The following is a 24,648-nucleotide window of genomic DNA, read 5'->3' as shown; positions in this document are numbered from 1 at the left end:
GTCTCAACTACATACTGAGACCCTGTCTAAAAAAATAAAAACAAAACCAATAAAACAGTTATTTTTAAAATAATTTGGAAAATAGGAAGTTAGAGCAAAAATAAATTACTACATTCAGCTTTAATTGATACTGACAGTTTTCCAAAATAGTTGCATCTGTTGATAAGCCCAACTGCAATATGTGACAATAGACATTAGGGCAAGAAATTGTCCTAGAGATAAAGAGGAACAATGGGCCGGGGATTTAGCCTAGTGGTTCTGCCACCTGCCTCAGGAGCACAAGTTTCCAAGATTAATCCCCAGTACCAAAAAGGAGGGAAAAAATCTAATCAAGGTAAAGAGGAACAGTTCATAATAGAAATGTCAATTTACAATTAAGATGTAGTAGTTCTAAACCAAGAGTGGTGGACCATGCTTGTAATCCTTCTACTTGAGAGACTGAGACAAAGATCACAATTTTTATCTCTGACAGCAACCCTGACTTAAAATTTTTTAAAAGGGCCACAGATATAGGTGAGTGGTAGAGCACTTGCTCATTATGGGCAAGGCACTGAATTTAATCCACAGTGCTGCCAGAAAAAAAAAAAGCATACATACATACATATATATGTGTGTGTTTTAATTGTATATGCCTTCATAAAATAGCTTCAGATATATTTGACAGAAGAAAAAGAAGCAGCAGACAAACACAACTGAGAATTTTTAGCACTTTTCTCAATAGCTGGTAGTCAATATAAAATAAATATAAACTCAGCAGGATTCAAACAGTTGTTTGCTGGAGATGATCAGTCCTCTGCCTAGAAAGGGACATAGCAAGGGCTAACGAGAAAAAAGACAGTAGAGATGGCCACGACCAGCGTGACTGAAGGGTCCATGGAGTGAGAAATGCCGGTGGAAGATTAAGAAAAGATAAAGAAAGATACAAAAGAACAAAGAGGGACAAACCAGGGCTGGTTGGGGCTCTAACTCTTTTTTGTTGTTTTTTGAGACAGGGTCTGACTATGTAGTTGAGACTGACCTGGAACTCTCTATGTAGCCCAGGCTGGTCTCGAACTCACAGCAATCCTCCTGCCTCGGCCTTCGGAGTGCTGGGATTACAGGCGTGCAACACCACCCTTTTTGTCTTTTTGTTTTGTTTTTTTGAGGGGGCTCTAACTCTTGATGGGAAGAAAAGACCCCAGGCAAAGGCAGCTTGATTATTTATAGGTGTAGAGATAAGGGAAGGCAGGGGGAGGTAGAAGGGGCTGGTCTGTACCTGGTGTCAGAAGAGTAGCTAAGGTCTGCCCCACATCATACTTGATGGTTTTCTGGTGAATGGGCGGGGAGGAAGACAGTCCTCTTTCCATGCCTAGCTCCACCACGCCCTCTTGTCACCTGCTCTCCTCCCGCAGGGCCCTGACTTTGCTGGGAGGAAGTGAACAAGATGGGTGTTCTTCGTTCCACGCGGGGCCCTGCCTCGTCTGCAAGAGGAGGGGAGTTAGGCCTGGCCATAGTGAACTAAAGTGCAGTGCTCCCAGCAAGAGACTTGCATAATTTCAAAGTATATGGAGGGCTGGGAGATCAGAGCCTCAGAGCGGGTAAAGACTGACACTTTGAGCTAGTCACTATTTATTGGGTGCACACAGTAATTGGAGGGAGCATCAGATTACTTAGGAGGCGGTGGTCAAAGGACATGAGGAGCAGGGCTGGGGATTTAGCTCAGAGGTTCCACCGCCTGCTTCACAAGCAAAAAGATCTGAGTTCGATTCCTGGTAGCAAAAGAAAAACAAAACAAAACAAAAAGTAATGAGAAGCTGATGAAGATCTTAAGTCATGAAGTTCTGTTGAGGACTGTATGGAGAGCATACAGTTAAGTGTGACAAGGAATTAGTCCCTCCCCCGGTGAAACCTTTGTTTTGTATTGCTACTTGGTTGTCAAAGAACCAAGATGTCTTCAGCTGATGCAACCTTGCTTTTGAGCACCTTGGCATCGTGGGACCCTTGAGGCTCAGTGACTGGAAGTAAAACGGAGGTACATTTCCTTATGCCATAACAAGGTGACATTGAGCCTTAGATAGCTATAGTCATACTTTAATTATGAAATGATTTTCCCCCAAAATTTATGTAGAAGCACTCCTGACAAATTGTGATTGACAAACTTGAATCTGATTGATATTTATAAAACAATACATCTCACAACTATAAAATATACATGGTTTTCAATGCATGTATATCCTAATTTATCATATGTGGAACCATAAAGCCAGTCCCAATACATTTCAGTGGATTAAAACAATACTATTTTTCCAACCACAGCTAGAAATCAATAATGTCCTACCAAAGGTAATTATAGATATCCCAATGTCTGGGATTTAAGTAATGTCTTTATTTATAAATGGTGAATCAAAGAAGAAATGACAATGTAAATTTCAAACATTTTAAACTGTATTATGATGAAAATATTTCAATAAATTGTGGGATACTGCTAAAATTGAAGCTGAGGAAAATATATAGCTATAAATGGATATGTTGAAAAAGGTAAAAGTTGAAAAATTAGCTATGTATGTATTTGTGGTTTGGTGCTGGGGATTGAACCCAGGACTTTGAATACACTAGGCAAGCACTACTACTGAGCTATACGCTTGGCCTTTATTATCTATGTATTAATCTAAAAAAGGAAAGGAAAAATATAGTAAATAAAGCCCAGAAAAGCAAAAGGTAGAAAATAATAGGAGCTCAAATGTATTTTTAATATATTTATATAAACTATGTAATTTATATAAATCATACACATAATTTATAAATGTATAATGTATATTTAAGGTATACAATGTATTTTGATATATATAGTGAATGTATTTTGAAATACAAAATGAATATGCAAGAGAGAAAATAACTAAACCAAAAGTTTATTTTTTGGAATTAATAAAATTAAACCTCTAGAAAAACTTAAAGAAAAAAAGGTATATGATAAGACACAAATTATCAATAAGAGATATGAGGGGGAAAAAAACAAATACAGACTAGCTTTAAGACTGTTTGCAATTACTTAATTCATAGTTGGTACATGGGACTTGGTTGCAAAGAGTAAACTCATTATAATCTAAGCCACTGATCATTATGTTGAGTCCCTTTTCACATTTCATCAGACATGTAAATTTCTGATATTTTGCTCTTGTTTTAAATAGTTTTATTTACTTTTTTGGTAAAAAAATAAAAGGTTGTTTTTTTTTATTTTTATTTTTTGTTGTGTTTTGTTTTGTTTTTTGAGACAGCTTCTCACTATGTAGTTCAGGCTGGCCTTAAACTCACTGTGTAGCCCAGGCTAGCTTCAAACTCAGTGGCAATCCTCTGCCTCTGAAGTGTTGGGTGTGTCACTCTGCCTATTTTACTTTTAATGTGGATTACAACATAAAATCAAGGGGCCGGGGATTTAGCTCAGTGGTTCCAGCACCTGCCTCACAAGCACAAGGTCCTGAGTTCCATCCCTGGTGCAAAAAAAAAAAACAAAACAAACCCATAAAAACATTTTTAAAAAACAGTGCAAAGTTCCTGGGTTCATTCTCCAGTAACACACACACACACACACACACACACACACACACACACGTACACATGGATCGGTGACTCTCTCAGAGAAGGCATAGAAGCTTTGACTCTCCCATACTTTTTCTGAACATCTGTTCACCTATATCCTTTGTGATATGCTGCTTTAAGGAAACTAGTAACAGCAAGACTGAACATCATAAAGATGTGAGAGCTCCTTAAATTAATCTGTTCACTCACTCTTTCCTTCTTCTGTTTTTCTTTATTTTTATTCTTTTTTGTTGTTGTTGTTATTGTTGTACCAGGGTTTGAACTAAGGACCTTGCACTTGTGAGGCAGATGCAGTGCCACTGAGCTAAATCCCTGGCCCTCTTTTTTCTTTAGTACTAGGGATTGAACTCATGCTAAACAGACATTTTATACCTGAGCTACACCCCTTAATCTGTTCTTTTTATGTAGTCTTAAGAAAAATACTAGTATATTTTTAAACCATTTTAAGTTCATATGGAAAGTAAGTGAAGTACCAGAAAGCTTTTGAAAAAGATGGGTAATGAGAGGTCTTTTATTGAAAATCAAAACACATTTTAAAATTATAATAAATACTGTATAGTACTGGCAAAATAATAAATAGATGGATAACATTTGTAACCGTAAGTAGACCCAAATATTCATCATCTATGATAGATTTAAATCAATAGGAAAAATATATCCCCTCATCATCTATTTAAAACCCACCCCACTCCCCCATTTCAACATAGCTTAAGTTAAATTCACATAGTTATTATTTTCTTCTCTCTTTCTTAGTGGTATATAATGGTACTTTTTAAAAAAATACCGGACACTGGGCTGGAGATTTAGCTCAGTGGTGCCGCTGACTGCCTCACAAGTGCAAGGTCCCAAGTTTGATCCCAGGTACCAAAACAAACAAACATAACTGGGCACTGAACAAATGAAAACATTAAAATTTGTGTATGGTGTATGGGAAGGTGATCAACGTTCTTGGGTTTAGGAAGCAAGGAGACTTCAATAGGGAAGTCTTTGGACCTCTAGTCTGAGCAGACTGTGGTTCTGGCAAAAGGACACCATGAGTAAGTCTGGCTTGTGGTCCTGGGGCTGTAAAGGAGGGATCTGGTCAGGTTAGGCCATAGCAGTATCTTGTTTTCAGAGCAATCACTTCCCTAAGGGTGGGGCAAGTCTGGCCTGCAGACCTTGGCTGAAGCATGAACTTGACTTCTTTGGGTGATGGAGAATCAATCTGGCTCCTCTTCTTCCCTTGGGTCCAGATACCAGGGTCTAGCTTGCTGCAGCTTGAAAGTGGATTTTCTATGGTTGAGAAGATAGTAGTGTTTAACTATATATTTTTTTTTCAGGAGAACAGTCCTCACGGGGCCTGATTATCTTCTACAGTACCAAAAGCCATGGCTGAGGTAAGTTGATGCTTTTTATTAACCTCCCTGACAGTTGGCTCCTTAAAAAAAAAAAAGAAAAGAAAAGAAAAGAAAGATATGTGAACTGGGTGTGATGGTACATGCCTGCAATCCCAGATACTTGGGAAGCTGAAGTAGGATAGTGAGTTCAAGGTTAGCCTAGGCAATAGGAGAGCCTTCTCAAAAGCAAAATAATAAAAATGAAAGTCTTGTGAGTATTTGTTTTCTTTATCCTGACATTAGATATGTGTTAGATTTCTGGTACTATAACAAACACCTAGAAAATGAAATTATAAAGAGAAAATGTTTATTTCGGCTTAAAGTTTTGGAAGGTTCAGTCCAGAGTCAGCAGGCCCTGTTGATTTTGGGCCTATGGAGAAGCAGCATATTATGGCAAGAATCATGTGGTAGAGAAAATCTTTTATCTCATGGCAGGAAAGCAAAAGAGAGGAGCAAGAAAGAGCTGAGGGCCCACATTTCCCATGAGAGCATCCCTCAATGACTGGAAGGCCTCCCCTAGGACCCACTTCTTTGAAAGTTTTCCAGTGGGCTTGGCATGGCAGCACATGCCTTAATCCCGGTAATTTGGGCAACGGAGGCAGGAGTATTTCAAGCCCAGTTTAGTGACTTGAAAGACCCTATCTCAAAATAAAAAAATCAATAAAAGGCTACAAATGTAGCTCGTTGTAAAGACCCTGGGTTCAATCTTATAAAAGAAGGAGGAGGGAAAGGGAGAGTGGGAAGGGGGAAATGGGTGAGGAAAGGAGGACAAGGGGGATGGGAAGGTGATCAGTAGCAGGGAGAGGGAAAAGAGGGAGAGGGAGGCGATGGAGCTGGAGCCAGAGCCAGAGCCAGAGCCAGAGAGCCAGAGACAGGGACAGAGGGTGGGAGGAAAAAAGGAAAGAAAAGAAAAAGTTTCCAGTAGCACCAAGCTGGGGACAAAGCCTTAATTTTAACACGCAGGCCTTTGGGAAAACTTTTTTTTTGCTTTTTTTTTTGTTCGTTTGTTTTTTGTACCAGGGATCGAACTCGGGACCTTGCACTTGCAAGACAGGCACCCAAACCACTGAGCTGAATCCCCGGCCCTAGGTGGATATTTAAATTCCAAACTATAGCAACATGATGAGACAAAGCCAAGTTAAAGTCGAAGTTATGACAAATTTCTATGTGAATCATCAGTTTTCTTTATCTCGGGATAGAGATGATGGATAATTGCAGTGAGTTTGGCCAGTGCACAAGTAGTTAAGACTACAGTGTCAGAGCTCAGAAGAACCTCATAATTCTTGTGTAGTAATACTTTTAGCAAATTCTGTCATTAGAAAAATAATTTGTATTAATAGGAAATGATTCTTAGTAGGTCACAGGAGTGAACTAGAGGTTCTGAGAAGCTGAAATTGTATGCTTTTTCAGAAATACTACTATTTTAAAAATATATTTGTCAACTATTTTTGGGGGGGCAACCAGGGATTAAACTCAGGACAAGGCAGGTACACTACCATATTTGTCAACTTTTATATGTTAAAAATTTAAGGAACGTTAAGCGTAGATCCTTGACCACCACCACTTTGTCCTTCTCTCTAAAGGCAGATACTCCTTCCTTTTAGAGGATTCCAGTGAAATTTATCCCATCTTTCTAATAATTCTATCAGGAGTTTATACTTAGTTCTATTTTTTTTTTTTTTAAGATTTAGCTGCCATTGATAATTATTGTTAGGTTATTGCAAACTGATATTTTAATTTTGGTCCTTCTTTTTGTCTGTTGATTCCGTTTGTTTCCATTTTTGGGGAGACAAGGTCTTATTAGGTAGTCCAGCGTAGCCTTGAACTCACCATGTAGCCCAGACTGGCCTCCAACTTGCAGCAGTCCTCCTGCCCTCCTCCCCCAGTGCTGGGATGACAGGCGTGCGCCACCACACTCCAGCCTCCTCCTTTTATCACAGGTTATGTGAATATTCTATCTATAAAGGAAAACTGTTCCTCATTAACTCCTTGGTTAGCCTGAAGGATAGTGTGCGTAGGAAAGAATGATTCTTTCCAAGTTTTACCATTTTTCAAAATAACGAGTCGGCTTCTTAGAATCCTCTAAAAGTAACTACTATGTTTTCACTATTATTATAAACTAACTGGTTAAATATTTTTAATGGGATCAGTTCATTACAGTTCTTATCCTTATAATTTGATGGACATGTTATATTCCACTTTGTGCCAAGGGAAATGTCTTCAAATTAGTGTCTGAGTCTTTTCAATAAGACTTGAGTGACCAAGTATTTGGACTCATCCTAAGCATTTCTGGTTTAATTCTAAAAATTAGTTCTTTCCCAAAGAACTTTAATTTCTTTTATTTGAAAATGGCACTTGAAAACTATAATAGGGTGCTGTGCACTGCTGGGTTAGTCATTGTTTCTTGGCTTATTCAGTGGACAAAGTCAGGAATTTATTTAGTATAAAATTAACTCATTACTCTTGCACCTATTTCCGACATCCAAAGACACTGGTTCTCAAAATCAAATAAAAATAAAAAGATACTGGTTTTCAGTGACATTGATAGAAGTACTTATTTACTTTACCCCATAATACAAGCACAATAGTCTCATTTTGAAAATAGTGTCTTTTGGGGCACATGTGTGAGTTGGAGTTTTACTCTACTGCCCAGGCTGGTCTAGAGCTCAGGAGCTCAAGCAGTCTTCCCACCCCAGCCTCCCAAGAAGCTGGGATCACAAGCACATGCCCCCACTCCCGGCTATGAGCAGGGTGGTTTCGGAGGTGTTTCTTTTAGTACGCAGCAGTGCACGTGTTTATTGTTCCAGGGATCAGTGATGTTCAGTGATGTGTCCATAGACTTCTCTCAGGAGGAGTGGGAGTGCCTGGAGTCTACTCAGAGGAATTTATACAGAGATGTGATGTTGGAGAACTACAGAAACCTCATCTCACTGGGTAAGGGCATCTATACCAATAATTCATTGTTCTCCTCTGGAATGTCTGCTTCTAGCTGAATTTCTGCTCCTTATCCTCAGATAAATGGTTTCCGCTAGAATGAAAAGGAAGCGTGGAAAACGGGCACCTCTACTGTTCTATGGCTGAAGCTTCATCTTTGTCTTCTTTGGCTGTTTCTGTAATGGGATTTCATCCTTGATCACCGAGAGACTGGATCTGATTTCCCCACATCATAACCGTGTTCCGTATCTTTTCTCATGAGCAGGACTTTACATTCCTAAGCCTCAAGTGATCTCCTTATTGGAACAAGGGAAAGAGCCCTGGATGGTTGGCAGAGAGCTTACAAGGGGCCTGTGCTTAGGTAAGTGGAAGTCACTGGACAGAGCATTTTTTGTTTTTTGTTTTTTGTTTTTTTTGGTACTGGGATTGAACTCAGGACCTTGTGCTTACCAGTCAGGCACTGTGCCATTGAGCTACATCCCAGCCACCACCTTGGAGATGGACCTTGGCATGAAGCATCCTGTTCTATCTCTCCCCTCACTACTCTTTCTCCTACTCTTGTACTTACCACTTCTTAATTTCAAGTTAGATTTGTTTTTTGTTTTTTGTTTTTTTTGGTACTGGGATTGAACTCAGGACCTTGTGCTTACCAGTCAGGCACTGTGCCATTGAGCTACATCCCAGCCACCACCTTGGAGATGGACCTTGGCATGAAGCATCCTGTTCTATCTCTCCCCTCACTACTCTTTCTCCTACTCTTGTACTTACCACTTCTTAATTTCAAGTTAGAAAGTGGCTTTCACTTCTCCTCCAAATTCTTTTTATCCACATATTAGATTTATTTCCTTGGTAGTATTTCTTCCTCTTTGTATTGAAACTTATATATATATGTTTTCTTTTACCACTCCTCAAATAATATAACAGTGTGTGTATATGCATGTCAGTCTACCCATCCCTACTGCCCAAGTACCGGTCTTCACTTTACCTGCCTGGCAGTGACTTGTTTTATTAGTTTGTCTTGAATTTTTTTTGTATTCAACATTTTTTATTAACTTGTGTAAGGATCTACCAGGTGCTACAGCTTACTAATTATGTCAGCTTTAAGAATGCACTGTCTAAAAATAGTATTAAAATATGTCCATAAGGAGCTTCCACAAAGAAGAATGAAAAGATAAGCCATTTAGGGGATATAGCTGAAAGTCAGGAACTAAATATGTAGAAATAGATTTAAATATAAACTGAAATGACTGGTTGTGTTAGAGGCAAAAATAAATAAATAAACAAACAAACCCACTCTGTGCCTGTATTGAAAAGGAAGTTGGCAGAGAAGAGAATATTTAGGCTGAAGTAGGAGAACTGAAAAGGTATTTCTTGAGTGTGACTACATACCAAGGTGTTAGGATTAGAGCATTGCTGAAAACATTCAGAACTCTGCACATCTGGAGCCTACATTACATAGGGTGAGAGAGAAACTGTCTTAGGCCACTTTGTATGAAACACAATACTTCACACTGAGTAGTATATAAAAAGAAATTATTTGCTCATGATTCCAGAGGCTGGGAAGTCCAAGATTAAGGTACCAACATCTGGTAAAGGCTTTCTTACTGTGTCCTCACATGGCCAAAGAGTCATACGGAGCCATTTCGCTTGGTTAGGCCCCTTTATGAGGGTACCTCATTCTGTTCATGAGAGAAGCGCCTCACCTGTTAAAGGCCCCTTCTCTTAGTTTTGTTACATTGGCTATACATGAATTTTGAAGGAGACAACATTCAAGCCATGTGTGTGCTTTGTGCTTTAATTATACAATTATAATTGACACATATTAATAATATATAATCCAATATATAATATACTATAGTTATATAGTGAAAGAGAAGTCCTCAATCAGGACTAAATATGTAGAAGTAGATTTAATCCATATTAAAATAGTAGTTGGAGCCTTAGAAATGATTGGTCTTTTACTAAATACTTACATAAGTAATATATTTATATAGTATACATTGCTATATTATATGTATATCAATTTTCAGAGGTGCTAAGAGTTATGATGTGAGACTAGAGAAGTCCTCTCTTGATGAGGTAATCTTTTTCGTATCTATTATAAAAGTTTAACTTTTCACAAATAGGAAGGAAAAAGTATTTATGAATTCCTTTTCTTTTCAGATCTTGAATCAATGTGTGAAAGCAAGTTATTATCTCTCAAGAAGGAAGTTTATGAAATAGAGTCATATCAGAGGGAGATAATGGGTCTTACAAAGCATGGCCTCGAATATTCCAGTTTTAGAAATGTGTTGGAATATAGAAGCCACTTTACAAGACAATTGGGATACCGGAATGGGCATTTAAACCAAGAACTATTTACTCATGAATATATGCCCACATTTATTCAACAGACATTCCTTACTCTGCATCAAATAATGAATGATGAAGAGAAACACTATGAGTGTAAAAAATGTGGAAAGGCCTTTAGTCAGAGCTCACAATTTATTCAACATCAGCGAATTCATATTGGTGAAAAATCATATGAATGTAAAGAGTGCGGGAAATTTTTTAGTTGTGGTTCACATGTTACTCGACATCTAAAAATCCATACTGGTGAAAAACCCTTTGAATGTAAAGAATGTGGAAAGGCCTTCAGTTGCAGCTCATACCTGTCTCAACATCAAAGAATTCATACTGGTAAGAAACCATATGAATGTAAAGAATGTGGGAAAGCCTTTAGTTATTGCTCAAATCTCATTGACCATCAACGCATTCACACTGGTGAAAAACCATACGAATGTAAAGTATGTGGGAAAGCCTTTACTAAAAGCTCACAACTCTTTCAACACGTGCGAATTCACACAGGTGAAAAACCCTATGAATGTAAGGATTGTGGCAAAGCCTTTACTCAGAGCTCAAAGCTAGTTCAGCATCAGAGAATCCACACTGGGGAGAAACCCTATGAATGTAAGGAATGTGGCAAAGCCTTTAGTAGTGGCTCAGCACTTACCAATCATCAGAGAATTCACACTGGCGAGAAACCCTATAATTGTAAAGAATGTGGGAAGGCTTTCACTCAGAGCTCACAACTTCGTCAGCATCAAAGAATCCATGCTGGTGAGAAACCTTTTGAATGTCTTGAATGTGGGAAGGCCTTTACTCAGAACTCACAACTTTTTCAACATCAGAGAATCCATACAGACGAAAAACCATATGAATGTAGTAAATGTGGCAAGGCCTTTAATAAATGCTCAAACCTTACTCGCCACTTGAGAATTCATACAGGGGAAAAGCCCTATAACTGTAAGGAATGTGGGAAGGCTTTTAGTAGTGGCTCAGATCTCATTCGCCACCAGGGAACTCATATTAATGAATAATAGAAATTATAGCTCTTGTCACCTTCTTAACATTGTAAAGAAAAATTGGTATTTGATAGTTACCCTCTTCTACTATGTTCTGTTTATTTTATATCAGTTTTCAATCCAAATGAATATCACTGAGGTTATGAAATTCAAAGTATAAATTGACATCCTCCAGTCTTGTACCAATGCAAATTTTTCAAAAATTATTTATTTCCCCATTGTTTGGGGATGCATTATATTCTTGTTTATACAGTAGACTCTCGAGTTATGACCGGCCTAATATATGAGCAACTTGGGTTAATTAGGTTAATAGAAGATTTTCTGCCTCTTGTTAACTATTGTGTGTACCCAAGTAGACATCAGATCTCAGCTGTAGTGTCTTACAACCAACTTGAGTTATAACCAGCCCCTGGGAATTGAGTCCCTAAGTCAAGGATCCACTGTATTTGCTTATGTTTTTAGGATGGTCTTCTCTTTTTCTGATCTATATATTTGTGCTTGCACCAGTATCACACTGTTTTGTGTGACCTTTGAAATTTTAAATTCTTTATGGAATTATAGTTTTGTTTATGAATTATAATTTGTTTATTATAATTATATTTAATTTTTTTCATTTCACTAGTTTTTATTTTTATCAATGAACATAGAAAATCAGAAACTAAAAGTAAAAATTAATTGTAATCATACTATCAATGACTATGCTCAATTTCATAGAGCAAATTCTTTTAAACTCTGATTTTTAAGGAAATGTTTTGGTATGCATGCTGTACATTTACCTGCTTTTATCATGCCAAAAGTCATGGCTGCCATTTCAATAAATACAGATTTTATTTTTAATAGATGTGTAGTAACTTTAAAATGGCTGTTATTCATGGTGTGGTTGCCTCTATATTTTTGTAATTATAAAAATTGTCTTCATTAGTAAGACCCAAAATTTATCTCTGGATGTTTGGGTTTTTTTTTCTTTTAAAACATTTACTTTAATTGCTGAAGTTATTCATATTTTCTCCTTACAAACTATTTTGTTCCTTTTCATTAACTCAAATCCAAAGGTCATACTAGGAATGTAGCCACTGTTATGAAAGTATTGTTTATCTTTCCATATATTTAAATTTTTTCTCATACATGTTAGTGGTGTTTTATTTCTTATGTCTAAATATATACAGTCACATGTATGCATTGATTTGCTGTAAGAAATCAATGAATTAATAAATCTAGGTTAATTATACCTAGTCCTATCAGATAGTGTATGTTTAATAAAAGTTTTTCTCTATTATCATTGATATAATTATCTTCATTATGATTTGTGGAAAACATTTTAATCATGTTACCTTCAATCAGAGAGTTCATAACGGGAAAAGAGAAGCAATTGTAGTAACTGTAGGAAAGAAAGCCTTTCCTCCAACACTCATGTTATTCAGCATGGAATTTAATAAGGACAAAAAGTATATATGGGTTGTGTTTATTCTTTTATGCTGTACAAAGAATATCAGCTTGAAATCTTAATGATAGAATGATGGATAATTGAAATCACAACTGTCAAAACAAGAAGTGGGTGTGGTAGTGCACACCTGTAATCTCAGCAATCAGCAGGCTGAGGCAGGAGGGTCCTCATGAGTTCAAGGCCAGTCTGAACTACATAGCAAGACAATGTCTCAAAACAAAACAAAACAAAAAAAACACTATCACCACCACCAACACCACCACCACCACCCAACAACAACAAAACAGCAGAAAGAGATGAGAACATTTTTCCTAATTTTTTTTCAAAGAAAGAAAAAGCATATAGGTCACACTCTTTGGCCAGAATGGCGAAAACAGTAGCAATAAGGGAGCCATCAAATATCTGAGTATCAATTTAATATTCCTTCTTAAAAGGGCCAAGGAAAGAAATCTCAATTGTCAATGGCTTCAACTCACCAATCAAGAGAAATAGATTGGCAAAATGGAATAATAAGCGAAATCCAACAATATGTTGTATACAAGAAACACACCTAGTGCAAAAAGAAGCCCATAGACTGAAAGTGAAAGGATGGAAAATAATTCTCCATGTGACAGGAGCCCAGAAAAAAGCAGGGGTAGCAATCTTATTTGCAGACAAAGCAAATTTCAAACCAAAACTGATTCTAGTATTATTGATGTAGGACAGTACTGTATCATACCTCTGAATGTAAAATATCTTGGACCATGCTTTATCAGAGTTACATTTAATGATATTACTCTAGAATGTTCTCTTTCCAGATGATGATTAAGATGCTAATAAAAAAAATGGCACCAGGTACCACAACAGCAACAGAACTTTGCTGTTTTCTGGGTATTATTCTTTTCTTCTTCTTTTTTTTTTAATGGAATGTGATGAATGTCTATAGTTTTGTTCAGATGACTGCAGAACCTGGAAAAGCTGTTGCTGCTATTGATGCATAACATACTGCTATTATTGGTCTTTTTATATATATTTATATTTATATAAATATGAATTTGAATTTATATAAAGTTGAATTTTTGGAAACTTTAACTATGCTGTCAACTTTGGGAAAAGTTATCCCAATTTACTGTGTTGAGTTGGCATTGTACAGAAATGGACAACCATATTGGTTTAGAAATGTTAATTTTTCTATTTTTTATTTTTTTCCATGTGTGCAGGGGTAATGCACTGTATTAAATATGTAAGGTCATATCTATGTGGGTTTGATTACAGAAACTAATAAAGTATTCTCTAAATAATGAAAAAAAGAATAAGATAAGACTGCAAGAGCAAGAAGCAATTTAAATATAAGGGACCATTTTCATCTTCAGAGTTAAGGATTATTTTAATGTTACATCATTGCCTTTTCTCTTTTACTTTCCTTTTTAGTTTTATGTTAGGATTCCCTATTTTTAATGTTCATACAGAGATTTCTTTAACTGAAATACTGAATAGTTTCTCTGGTGTGAAAAATATAATAGTACACAGGATCCTAATGAGATAATTAATAATGCAAAATAGGAAGTAAAGGACTAAAGGTGTAGGGAAAGTGGGAAGGGTGGGGGAAAGGTAATAAGGGAAAGGAAAAAAATGTGAGAAATTGAAAAAATGGAAATAAAGTGTTTGTAAATGGGGAGGGGAGGAGGGGGTGAAGGGAGGGCAGGGACAAGGGGAAAAAATGAGAACCAAGACCTGTCATGTAAAGGTACAGGATCCCAATAATGAATGTAACTGTATTGCATACCTATATTGTACCAATAAACTCAATTAAAAAAATACTACACTGTTAAAAATTTTAAGCAGTCATATAGTCATATATTTTTAAAGAAATTCAGAGAAATATGTAGAAGTGTGCCTGTGTGTGTTTGATGTCTACTCACATTTCTTGTATACTTTGCTCTTTTGTGTGACATAAATTGTCATCTGGTATCATTTTTCTTCATCTGGAAGGACTAAGAATTTAACAGTCCATTGGCATTGAATTGTGCGTTTTAACTTGAGAATGCTATTTTCCTTCCAGTTTGTGAAGATTCACTGGATAAAGAAGTTCTAGCTAAAATATTTTTCTTTTGGGATTGCAACATTTCTTTGAGTTCATATTTTCCTAATTTCCGTTGAGAAGTTATCATATGGTTAATTTTTCCATTATATGTAATATATCTTTGGCTTTTCAAATCTTTGTCTTTGGTTTTCAGTAGTTTGAGTCTTGGAGTCTCTTTTTATTTATTCATTTTTGACGTTTCTACTATGTTGGGCATTATAAAACTTCTGTAAGTTATGTTTTCAACTCGTTTTGGGAAATATTTGGCTATTTCAATTTTTCTGCCCCTTTTACTCTTCCTTTTCACCTTAGATCTTCAGTTTGTTTGTATATTGGGCTGTTAGATATTGTTCCATGTATATTATCTTACAAGCTTGTCCATTTTCTTTAGTCTTTTTTTCTCTCTTTTGGTGGGCAGGTGGGTAATTTCTATTCACTTGTCTTCAGATTAATCTTTCTTCATCCATTTCAACCTGCTATTGAACCTATTAAGTGAATTTTGAAATTTCAGTATTTTCAGTTCTACAGTTTCTTTTAAAATAATGTTCATTTCTTCATTAAAATTCTACCTCTTTTCTCTCATCAAAGAAGAGTTTTCTTTTAAATTAGGTAGGCACCCCTTGTATCCTTTGCATTTTTTGCAGGTCGCGGAGGGGCAGGTGTCTTGGTTTTGTGCACCTGGCTTCCTTCGTGCTGTGCTTGTCAGCTCTCCCTGTGGTCTTTCTGATGTAAGTCTTTATGCCATTTGTGCTCTCTGATGACTTTCTTTTTAATTGGTTCCAAAGGAATCCTCAGCATGAGTTTTCTATATTGCAGTAGGACAGGGGTCAATGAACTTCTCTAAAGTGCCTTGTCTAAACAAATTCTCCCACAGAACACAATCAGAAAAAGGGTAGCTCCCCTTCTAGTCACCTTCTTAATGTGAGCAGGGGTCCTCACTGGGACGGCAACAGGAATATCGGGCATTTCTACATCCACATATTACTATCAGGCCCTGTCCTTAGAAATTTCAGAAGACATGGACAAAATAAGCCAGTCCTTAAATACAGTACAAGATGAAATAAATACTCTAGCAGCAGTCGTGTTACACAATAGAAGGAAGGGCCTTTGGCACACTGACAGCGGCCCAGGGGGGAACACGCCAGGTGCTGGTAAAGAATGCTGTTATTTTGTTAACCTGTCAGGGATTGTTAAAGCAAAGGTTGAAGAATTCCATCGTCTCTTCTGCTGTTCGATATGCTGCTGTAATTCTCGAACCTCTGCTTTAACAAGCCTCATCATATTTTAGGTTGTGACCCTGTATCTGTACAATCTTTGTCATATTCTGTCTCATTTTCTCCCCTCCCTCCCTCTCTCCTTCTCTCTCCCTTTCTTTCTCTTCCTCCCTTTCACCCTTTAAAAAGATAAAATGGATTTTTAGCTGGTAGGCATTACCAAAATCATTGTAGGCTGGGTTTGGCCAGAAGATGTACTACATAAAGTGAAATGAAATTAATTCTCTTATGGCCGTCTGTTCTGTTTACTGAAAGTAGCATGGGCCTTTTCCTGTTGTTTGCTGTGGTATGTTTGCTGTGAAGGTCTCAATCAGGCCAGGCTTGATACCCCCTGTTGTTCTCTGTTCTATTACAAATAAAATTAGTAACTTTGTTCCTATTAATAAGGTTTCACAACCTCCTGTTCTCCTAAGAGCCTGTTTTTATCCAACCAAAGCCATCAAGATATGCTAAGCTGCAAACTGTCACAGCTTGACCGACGTTGTTCTGGTTCTATCCACAAGTTTCATCTTGTTAGGTTGACCAACCCCCTTCTACAACATGTATAAAACTAGGGCCCTTCTTTTGTTCTGGGCTCTTCCTTTGGACGTGAGTGTGTTGAGCCTGTGTACACCTAAACAAATCCTCCTGGTTCACCTGTTGGTCTCACTTATCTCTTCACTTCTCCAACAGGTCAAATATTAATCCAATGTGGTATATGTTGTAAGAGTCTCGCATTTCGTTAAATATTTAAATAAGTTTGTATAGTGTGTGAAGACCTGGTTTTATTTTATTTGTTTGTTTGTTTATTTATTTATTTCGGTACCAGGAATTGAGAGCTCGTTTGGAGGTTCTAGCGGGGAGCGCAGCTGCTCGTATACCCTTGACAGTGGAAACAGTCCCCCTGTATCGGGTGTGGTCGTCCTCTTCCAGACCCAGCACGCAGCTTCGGGAGGGACGCACATGGAGCGGTGAGGCAGGAAGGGGACACCCGCCTAGCCAGCCAGATCAGCCGAATCAACCCTGGCGATCAATGGGGTGACAGATGTCGCAACCAGATCGCCCTCACATCCTTGGTACCAGGAATTGAATTTGGGAATTTGCAAGGCAGGTGGCAGCACCTCTAAATCCCTGAGCTAAATCCCTGGCAAGACCTGGTTGGAAAAAGAAAGAAATATTATCCTAGATGGAGCAGTTGGCATGGCCCACCGTTTTTACCTGTCCTTGGCATGCTGGGCAGCCTCTCTTACTCCTTTTCAGTAGCAAAGCTGAACTCCTCTGAATCTTAGAATTTAATTTTTCCTTCAACAAAAGCACGTCATAAAAATAAGGATTCCAAAATTAAACATAACTTTTATTATTTTTTAAATTATAGGAAGAACATCACACTTTTCAATTTAATTTGTCCACAATAAAAGCTTTTTGCTTTAAAAACCCTTAATGCCAGGTATGGTGGTACACACCTGTGATTCCAGCACTCTGGGAGGCTGAGACAGCAGGAGCATACGCTCAAGCTGAACCAAGGCAACTTAGCAATTTAAACAAGACCCTGCCTTTTAAAAAATGACTAGGGATATAGTTAGTGTGAAAACCCTGGGTTCAGAAAAAAAAAACTCCTAATAAGAAAAAGTAGATCAAAGCAGTTCCATGAAGACTAAAATACTAGATTTAAAGAGATAGCAAGAGCAATTTCTACCACTCCCTTCAGGAAAAATTGAAAGAGTAGATGATAATAAATGACAGTATCACCTCAAACCCACATTTTTTTTTTGTTCATCATTAAAATGTTCCATTTTTTAAAAGGTGGTAGTAATATCTATTTTAGTAAAATATTTTATTGATTCTACTTTAATGCACTATCATGTAACAGTCATTTTCTAAGTATGGTCAGATGATGATGTTTGGGGGCCATGATACTCTTCAAGGGATCTACATAATTAAATGTCACAATAATAACAAGATGTTAGTTACTTTTTTCCATGGTACTAAAATTTGCTTTCCTAGTACAAATAAAATTGTGGGTGAAGATGTTGGGGCCTTCATACTAATCAAGGCAGTGTCATCACGAAGTGTGACTACTTGGGGGTCTCTGGACAGACCACCAACTACACTGAGTAGGAGCAAAATCAGCCTTATTGCCAGCAGCTTCAAGGGATTCAAATCACCTTGAAAGTGTGAAACAGAAGTTTATTCTCATTTACATACCTTTATGTTTCTATGGGAGGGGGGAAACAGCAACCGTAATACTGGGAAACAGCCATCAGTCTAAACATATTACATAAGCAAAGAGGCAATGAAGGAGGGAGCAGGAGGTTTGGCAGAGATTTCTGAGATTGCCTTGCTCTAGTGAGTTTGCATTACAGTAGTATAGTTATATCTTTTCTCAGACTGGGGATTTAACTCAGTGGTTCCACTGCCTGCCCTGCAAGCACAAGGTCCTGGACTTGATTCCCCAGTACAAAAAAAAAAAAAGTATATATATGTGTGTTACATAGTTACCCATAGTTGCCCATTTTTACACAGGGAGACAGTTTTTTGCCCTCAATCACACTGTCCTAGTAGTTATTATCCTCTTCATCAGCATATAACCACTGTAACAAAAAGCCAATTCTGCATAAAAATGAAAGCATAAAAATTACTTTTTATAAGTCCATGAGTGCAACATTTTAAAATTACTTCGCATTTTGAGATAATTCTAAATTCATACTCAGTTGTGAGAAACTATATAGACCCCACTGACCATTTTCCCAGTTTAGCCATGGTAATATTTTGCAAAATTGTAATATCACACAAAGATATGGACATTGATATGTACACATCTCTTAAATATATGTTGTGGGAAATCCACATAAAGTCTTCATGTGCATAGAAGTATGATAGGATCCTTAAAGAAAATGCACTTCAGTGATAAAAGTTTGAGTTGTGAGTGGAGTTGACCACATTTTTGTGAGTGCCATTTTTATTTGAATGAATGGCTGACAAACTGGTGATTCACCCTCAGATAAATGAAGTGATCTTTAAAAACTGATAGTAAAAATCTGACAGCAATTTTTGCTAATTTGAATTTCAGCAAAAAATTATATTTTTGAAACAAGGTCTTACTATGCAGTTTAGGGTGGCTTTGAACTATGTAGCCCACGCTGGCCTCAACTTGCTGTGATCCTCCTGCCTCAGTCTCCAGAGTGCTGGGATTATGAGTGTGTGCATCAGGGACACATGCTGTTTGCCAGCCATTTATGATTTAAAGGTGATAGAGACATTGGAATGTCTATGAATTGTTCTATTTCTACCGTATCTGAAGCAAGGTCAGACAGAATTATAAACTACACGCTAAGCTGTGGGAGCTGGTCTGGAAAGGGCCACCACACTAGCAAGACAGCTTTGGGGTAAGGGTAAGAGTAGGTTTATCCAGTTCTTTTTAGAAATCTTTTCTAAGTTAAGGTGCTGGGAAAGGCGAAAGTGGAGGGAAGACAAAAGACAAGGACAGTGACAGATGTTAAAAACATTTTCAGTGTGAAGAGTATAGGTGACCAATTAAAATAACTAGGCCAAGAAGTTGTTCTTGTTTTCTTCATTATCAATTTTACTTCATTTTCAAATCAGACAAGAACTCATTCTTTCAAGTAAGGAAAACTAAGGCACATAATAGTCAACAAAAGAAGTATATGATTCTCACCCTTAAGTGATATTGAGAACTCTGAAAGCATGGAAACATTGGCTCATGAAAGGCATTAGACAATAACATAAACATGGGAAAATACATTCTTTCAATGAAAATTAAAACAATGTGGTGAAAATGAGATCCAAATAATTACGTATTAGACTAGACATAAGCTTTATTATTACTAACATAACTTCATTAAATATGCACCATTTTGTCATTTAATAGGATCTCTTTATAAGGAAGTAATAAAATTGTTAAGAAAAGCTTCTCAATGGAAAAATGTACTTAGAAAAGTACATGAGTTAATTTATTTTCCAGAAAAATTTTAAAAGGATCAAGTAGTTATTTTCCTCTTATCCTTAATCTTCAAGCATGCCTTTCATTATTCTGTGAAGTAGGGGCTAGGACTCTAGCAGAGACATTTCCTACACTCCTTGCTATTTGACCTGTGTTATAGTTTCCCTTCATTTCTGTTTAAGTGAGACTGAGAGGCAAAAAGGCACAAGGAATGAGCTTCCTATTTTCCAGTTTAGTCAGTACCTCTGTAGCAGTGGATTTCTGCAGATTCCTCTTGTTCTTCCTGCAGAAAACCACAAAACCAGGCCTAGACCATCTTCAGAGCTCTTGAGTTGTGGTAAAACCATCTCTTCATTTTATTTCCCAATCTCTAGAGTGTGACCTGCTTCCTGAAATTACAGATCTCCCTTTTTTTGTCCTTTTAGTCCCCCTGAAAGAGAATTTTGCAAGGAAATTTTGCTTCTGTAGTTCAAGCTGGACTTACTACAGGAAATTCCCTACTTGATTTTTTTTTTTTTTTGGTACCAGGGATCGAACTTGGGACCTTGCACTTGTGAGGCAGGTGGCAGAACCACTGAGCTAAATCCCCTGCCTGGAAATTCCCTACTTGAAATTATCTTTGTTCAACATGTCCAGGTCCATCCTGCCTCACCTGTATCTGCCAACTTCTGTATCTCAGGAATGTCTTTGTCTCTAGAAGCATTTTGTCATTTTACTAGGATGTAAATGAGATATGACCTCACGTTTCAGTTCACCCATTGAACACATTGCCAGTATTATGTGTGAACCAATGCCATAATTGAGCCTGCTCACAAAAGCATATTTGATTTCTGTAACCAATGAATGTACACCAAAGATGCCTCACTTGTAACACCCCCTCCTAGAGTGTATATCTTCTTTGTTCAAGCACTGGACAAGGCCAGTCTCCTGCATGCGAATGCAGACTGATCCGCTGGCATTAAAGCTTTTGCTTTGTCTCCATGGCTTCTGGTGTGCTTTCCATCCTCTCAGACTAGCAAATACGAGTCCTATCAATTAAAGGGGAAGTTTGCCTTTTCACTCCTACCTATGTAATCAGTTTCCTGTAATGTAATCTCTTTTGTTTGAAGTTCCATATGTGGTTCTACTTTCTTGACTAGACTCTAGTACAGTATTTGTTTTAGCAGTGTAATCACTTAACTTTTTTGGGCATACTTTGAGTAACACTGACTTACTCCATGGAAATGTCTGATACAAGAAAAGCAAATAAGGGGCAAAAGCCTTCTCATGATCGAATGCTGACATACTAAGAGACAGCAGCACACACCAAAGTGTCTTTTAGTCAGGCATGGTGGCACACACCCATAATCCCAGCATTCTGGAAGACCAAGGCAGGAGGACAAAAGTTTTAAGGCAGCTCAGGGAAATCAGTGACTGTAGAGCCTTCAAAAAAGCCAGTTGACTACTTTCCTCTGAAAGCAAAAGTGTCCAATTTTAGAGTAAACAGCAATCATTTCAGCCCTAGTAGCCATACCTCTTTTGTCTATTTAGCTATTAAAAGATTCTCTGTAGCCGGGGATTGAATGGCAGGTCCTCCAAGAATGAATTCTCAGGGGATTTCCCCTTGCTTCCATATACACCTACTTACTAAGTTTTTGTAGAGGGACTTCCAACCGAGCACTTCATCCCCAGCCTCAAAAGTCCCTTTGTAAATGATACAGTCTTGCTAAATTTCCCATGTTGGGCTTGAATTTGTGATCCTCCTGCCTCATTTCCCAGATCGCTGGCATTACAGGTGCATTGCCACGCCCTGCTTGTGAGCAGTTTTCTGAGCCCTGATTGAAGATGTAAAGTGAAAAGGTGTAACCAGTGGTAAGAGGAACACCAGAGCAACAGAGCTACCAAATTACTAACGGCTTTGGTGCTAATGAGCAACCTCATACAAACGGAATATAAATACCCCTCTGTGACCAGAATTACTTTGGGGTGCAGGTAGAAGAGGGATATTAAAGTAACTCTGACCTCACCCACAGTGAGGGATTGGGGTAAGGGAACAGACTGGAAAAGAGACAGACAGACACGCACAGACACACAGAGGCTCTTCTTTCAGGCTCAACCTTAAAGGTGAGCCCAGAAACGGAAAAAAAAAAATGTCTCTGCCTTTGGCAGGCAAACAACTGCGACCTCTGGGACAAGAAGAGTGACAGAAATGGTCAACTCCCCATTCCCCCAGACAGCCAGTTCCACCCACAATCTTACATTTTTCAGCATAGCACACGCCAAACCACCCACCACCAAAGGATGTAATTTAAAATTCACAGGGGCCTGGGATGTAGCTCAGTGGCACAGTGCCTGCCTGGCAAGTGCGAGGCCCTGATTCCTGGTACCAAGAAACAAGAACAAAATTCAGAAGCTTGGCCGAGTCTAGAGGCACACGCCTGTGATCCGGAGCCCAGCCTGGACAATTTAGCGAATCCACGCCTCAAAATAAAGAAAGGCTATGGATATAGCTCAGTGCGAAGGCCCTAGGTTCAACTCCCAGGACCAAAATAAATAATCAGAAGCTCAGTGCACTGTTAAAATTCTTTGGTGCCTTTTGGTGCACAAGCACAAAGGTGGGCGGATTAGATCTATGCACAAAGGTGTGCAACCTCTACACTCAAGCTTTCAAATCATAGCCGGTAACTCGCGGAGCTCCTCTGTTCCTTCACACAAAGTTGCCCACACTCATTCAAGTACCTACAGTTGGCGTATCCCACACAGCTCGCCACCAACAAAACAGCGCAGGCGCTAAATACAGAGGGATCGCGGTGCTTTCTGGGAAATGTAGTTCAGCATGGACGGCAGCGGCGCAAAGCAGTCTGGGGCTGGTAGTTTGCGAGCCTGATGGAGAAAGCTGAGTCGCTAGTTCAGCTCCCTCTGAGCTTGGTCTTGAACGCTTCAGTACTCTCCTTGCTCAGCTACGCGAAGGATTCTGGGCAGTGACGTGCGGGGTCCAGATCTCTGGGCAGCTTTCCAGAGCCCGCGGCACTGAGAGGTAAGGCCGGATCCCAGGCGAGAGCGGGAGGTCGGGCCAGGCCAGGGAATAGACTAGTGGAGACGGGTGTGCAGACAGCGTTGGTACCGCTGTGTGCGATAGAGTGTGTCACTATCTTACCATGTATAAACTGTGATAGGCTGTGGGTGTGCCAGAATGTTATCTTGTGTGTCACCGTGTGCATGCCTGTGTGCGACTGTCTCTGAGGGGAAGATTGTAAATAAGTGTTTGCTATGTGACTGTCTCTGCAGATGTAACTGATTTACTCTGTATGGATTTGTGAAACACTGAGGTGTGACATTGTACGTGTGTGTGTGTGTGATTGTCTCTGCAGACACAAATGCGTTGGAGTGTGTGTGACAACAGATATGATTGTGTGACCATGACCATCTGTTCCTGAAGGTATAATAATTTTGACCAGAGGTATAACCATTTGTGGCATGCAACTGTGTATACGACTGTGTGTAACTGTCTCTTGTGTGTGACCACTTCTGTTGTGCTAATATGACTATGTGTAAAATTATGAGTGTAACTGTATGATTATGTGTATTATATGATTGAGAATTTGTATGTTTATGTGAGATCATGGGCTTCATTGTCTGGGACCTAATTTGTGATTATGAAGCATAGAAAGATTAATACTATTTGCCCCAAATCACACAATTATCAAGTAGTAGAACCAGGACTCAAAACTCAAGGAGTTTAGCTCTTGAGTTCTTCTTTTTAATTAGTAAATTGCGTTGATTTTTCCCACATTGTGAGAGTGAAACTCTGAGTCTCATCCTTCAGTCTGTGAGTTACAGTTACCCAGTCTAAAGACATTGTAGTGTGAGCATCCTCAACTTGGTTGCTTCTGGAGTACGAATGTTCAACTTGAGAGCCCCATCTGCCTCCCCTTAGGCCACTGTTTGATATGTTAGTTTTGTCCTTGTCACAAATATTCTATCCTTGCTGCTGAGAGTCTGGGTCTGTATCTCTCTGATGAACCAAGTAAACTAAGTTTTTGACTTTTACTTTCTTATTTAAGAAAACTGTTCTCTTCATTTCCAAATGTGAATCCAGGTGGGAACAGGGAAGTTTCTCTATGTGACATTCAGCCTTGATAGTGAGGAAAGAAAGCTTCTGTGAAATGGATTAACTTGCTCAAGGTCATGTAGCTGAGGGAAGGAGTGAAGAGTCAACTATTTAAAACCCATTAGCCGGGTGTGGTGGCACATGCCTGTAATCCCAGCACTTGGGAGGCTGAGGCAGGAGGATTGGTGTGAGTTCGAGACCAGCCTGGGCTACATAGTGAGTTCCAGGGCAGTCTCAACTACATAGTGAGACCCAATCTCAAAAAACCAAAAATAAATCAATAAATAAATAAATAAAACCCATGTCTTTACTATTATACTTTCAGGTATTGATAGTCTAGTTCAAAGATAGAAATATATTTTGCAAGGGTAACAGAGCTATTGTAACAAACCAATCGACTAACCTAGAAATTTAAAAGTACCTTCTATGTAGACACTACTGAAGACTTCTGCTTGCAAGCTGGGCATGGTGGTGCATGACTATAAACCCAACTACTTGGAAGGCTGAGGTAGGAGGATCACTTGAGCCCTGAATTCAAGACAAGTCTGGGTAACACAGCAAGAACACACACACACACACACACACACACACAGAGAGAGAGAGAGACA

The 24,648-nt window shown here is 38.4% G+C and overlaps 1 protein-coding gene across 6 annotated transcripts in view; it reads left to right on the top strand.

Moving 5' to 3' along the window:
• Positions 1-24,648, top strand: part of LOC104867513 (zinc finger protein 420) — a 107,547-nt gene that overhangs the window by 68,601 nt on the left and 14,298 nt on the right. The window contains exons 3-7 of one of the 6 annotated variants that reach the window (XM_033765758.1): positions 1,921-2,011; positions 4,896-4,952; positions 7,760-7,886; positions 8,152-8,247; positions 10,050-11,756. In XM_033765758.1, the coding sequence (XP_033621649.1) occupies positions 4,944-4,952; positions 7,760-7,886; positions 8,152-8,247; positions 10,050-11,245 (1,428 nt within the window). In that variant the 5' untranslated portion in view covers positions 1,921-2,011; positions 4,896-4,943 and the 3' untranslated portion in view covers positions 11,246-11,756. Of the gene's footprint in view, positions 1-1,092; positions 2,012-4,895; positions 4,953-7,759; positions 7,887-8,151; positions 8,248-9,916; positions 9,966-10,049; positions 22,967-24,648 lie in introns of those variants that run through there. The other 5 variants (XM_019208624.2, XM_033765757.1, XM_019208625.2 and 2 more) reach the window with 5 other exon arrangements.

This window comes from Fukomys damarensis, unplaced genomic scaffold (genome assembly GCF_012274545.1).
Source record: "Fukomys damarensis isolate Sample0158 unplaced genomic scaffold, DMR_v1.0_HiC HiC_scaffold_19, whole genome shotgun sequence".
In the NCBI taxonomy this organism is placed as follows: Eukaryota; Metazoa; Chordata; class Mammalia; order Rodentia; family Bathyergidae; genus Fukomys; species Fukomys damarensis.
Note: the sequence above shows the minus strand (reverse complement) of the source record. Positions and strands in the feature narration are given on the sequence as shown.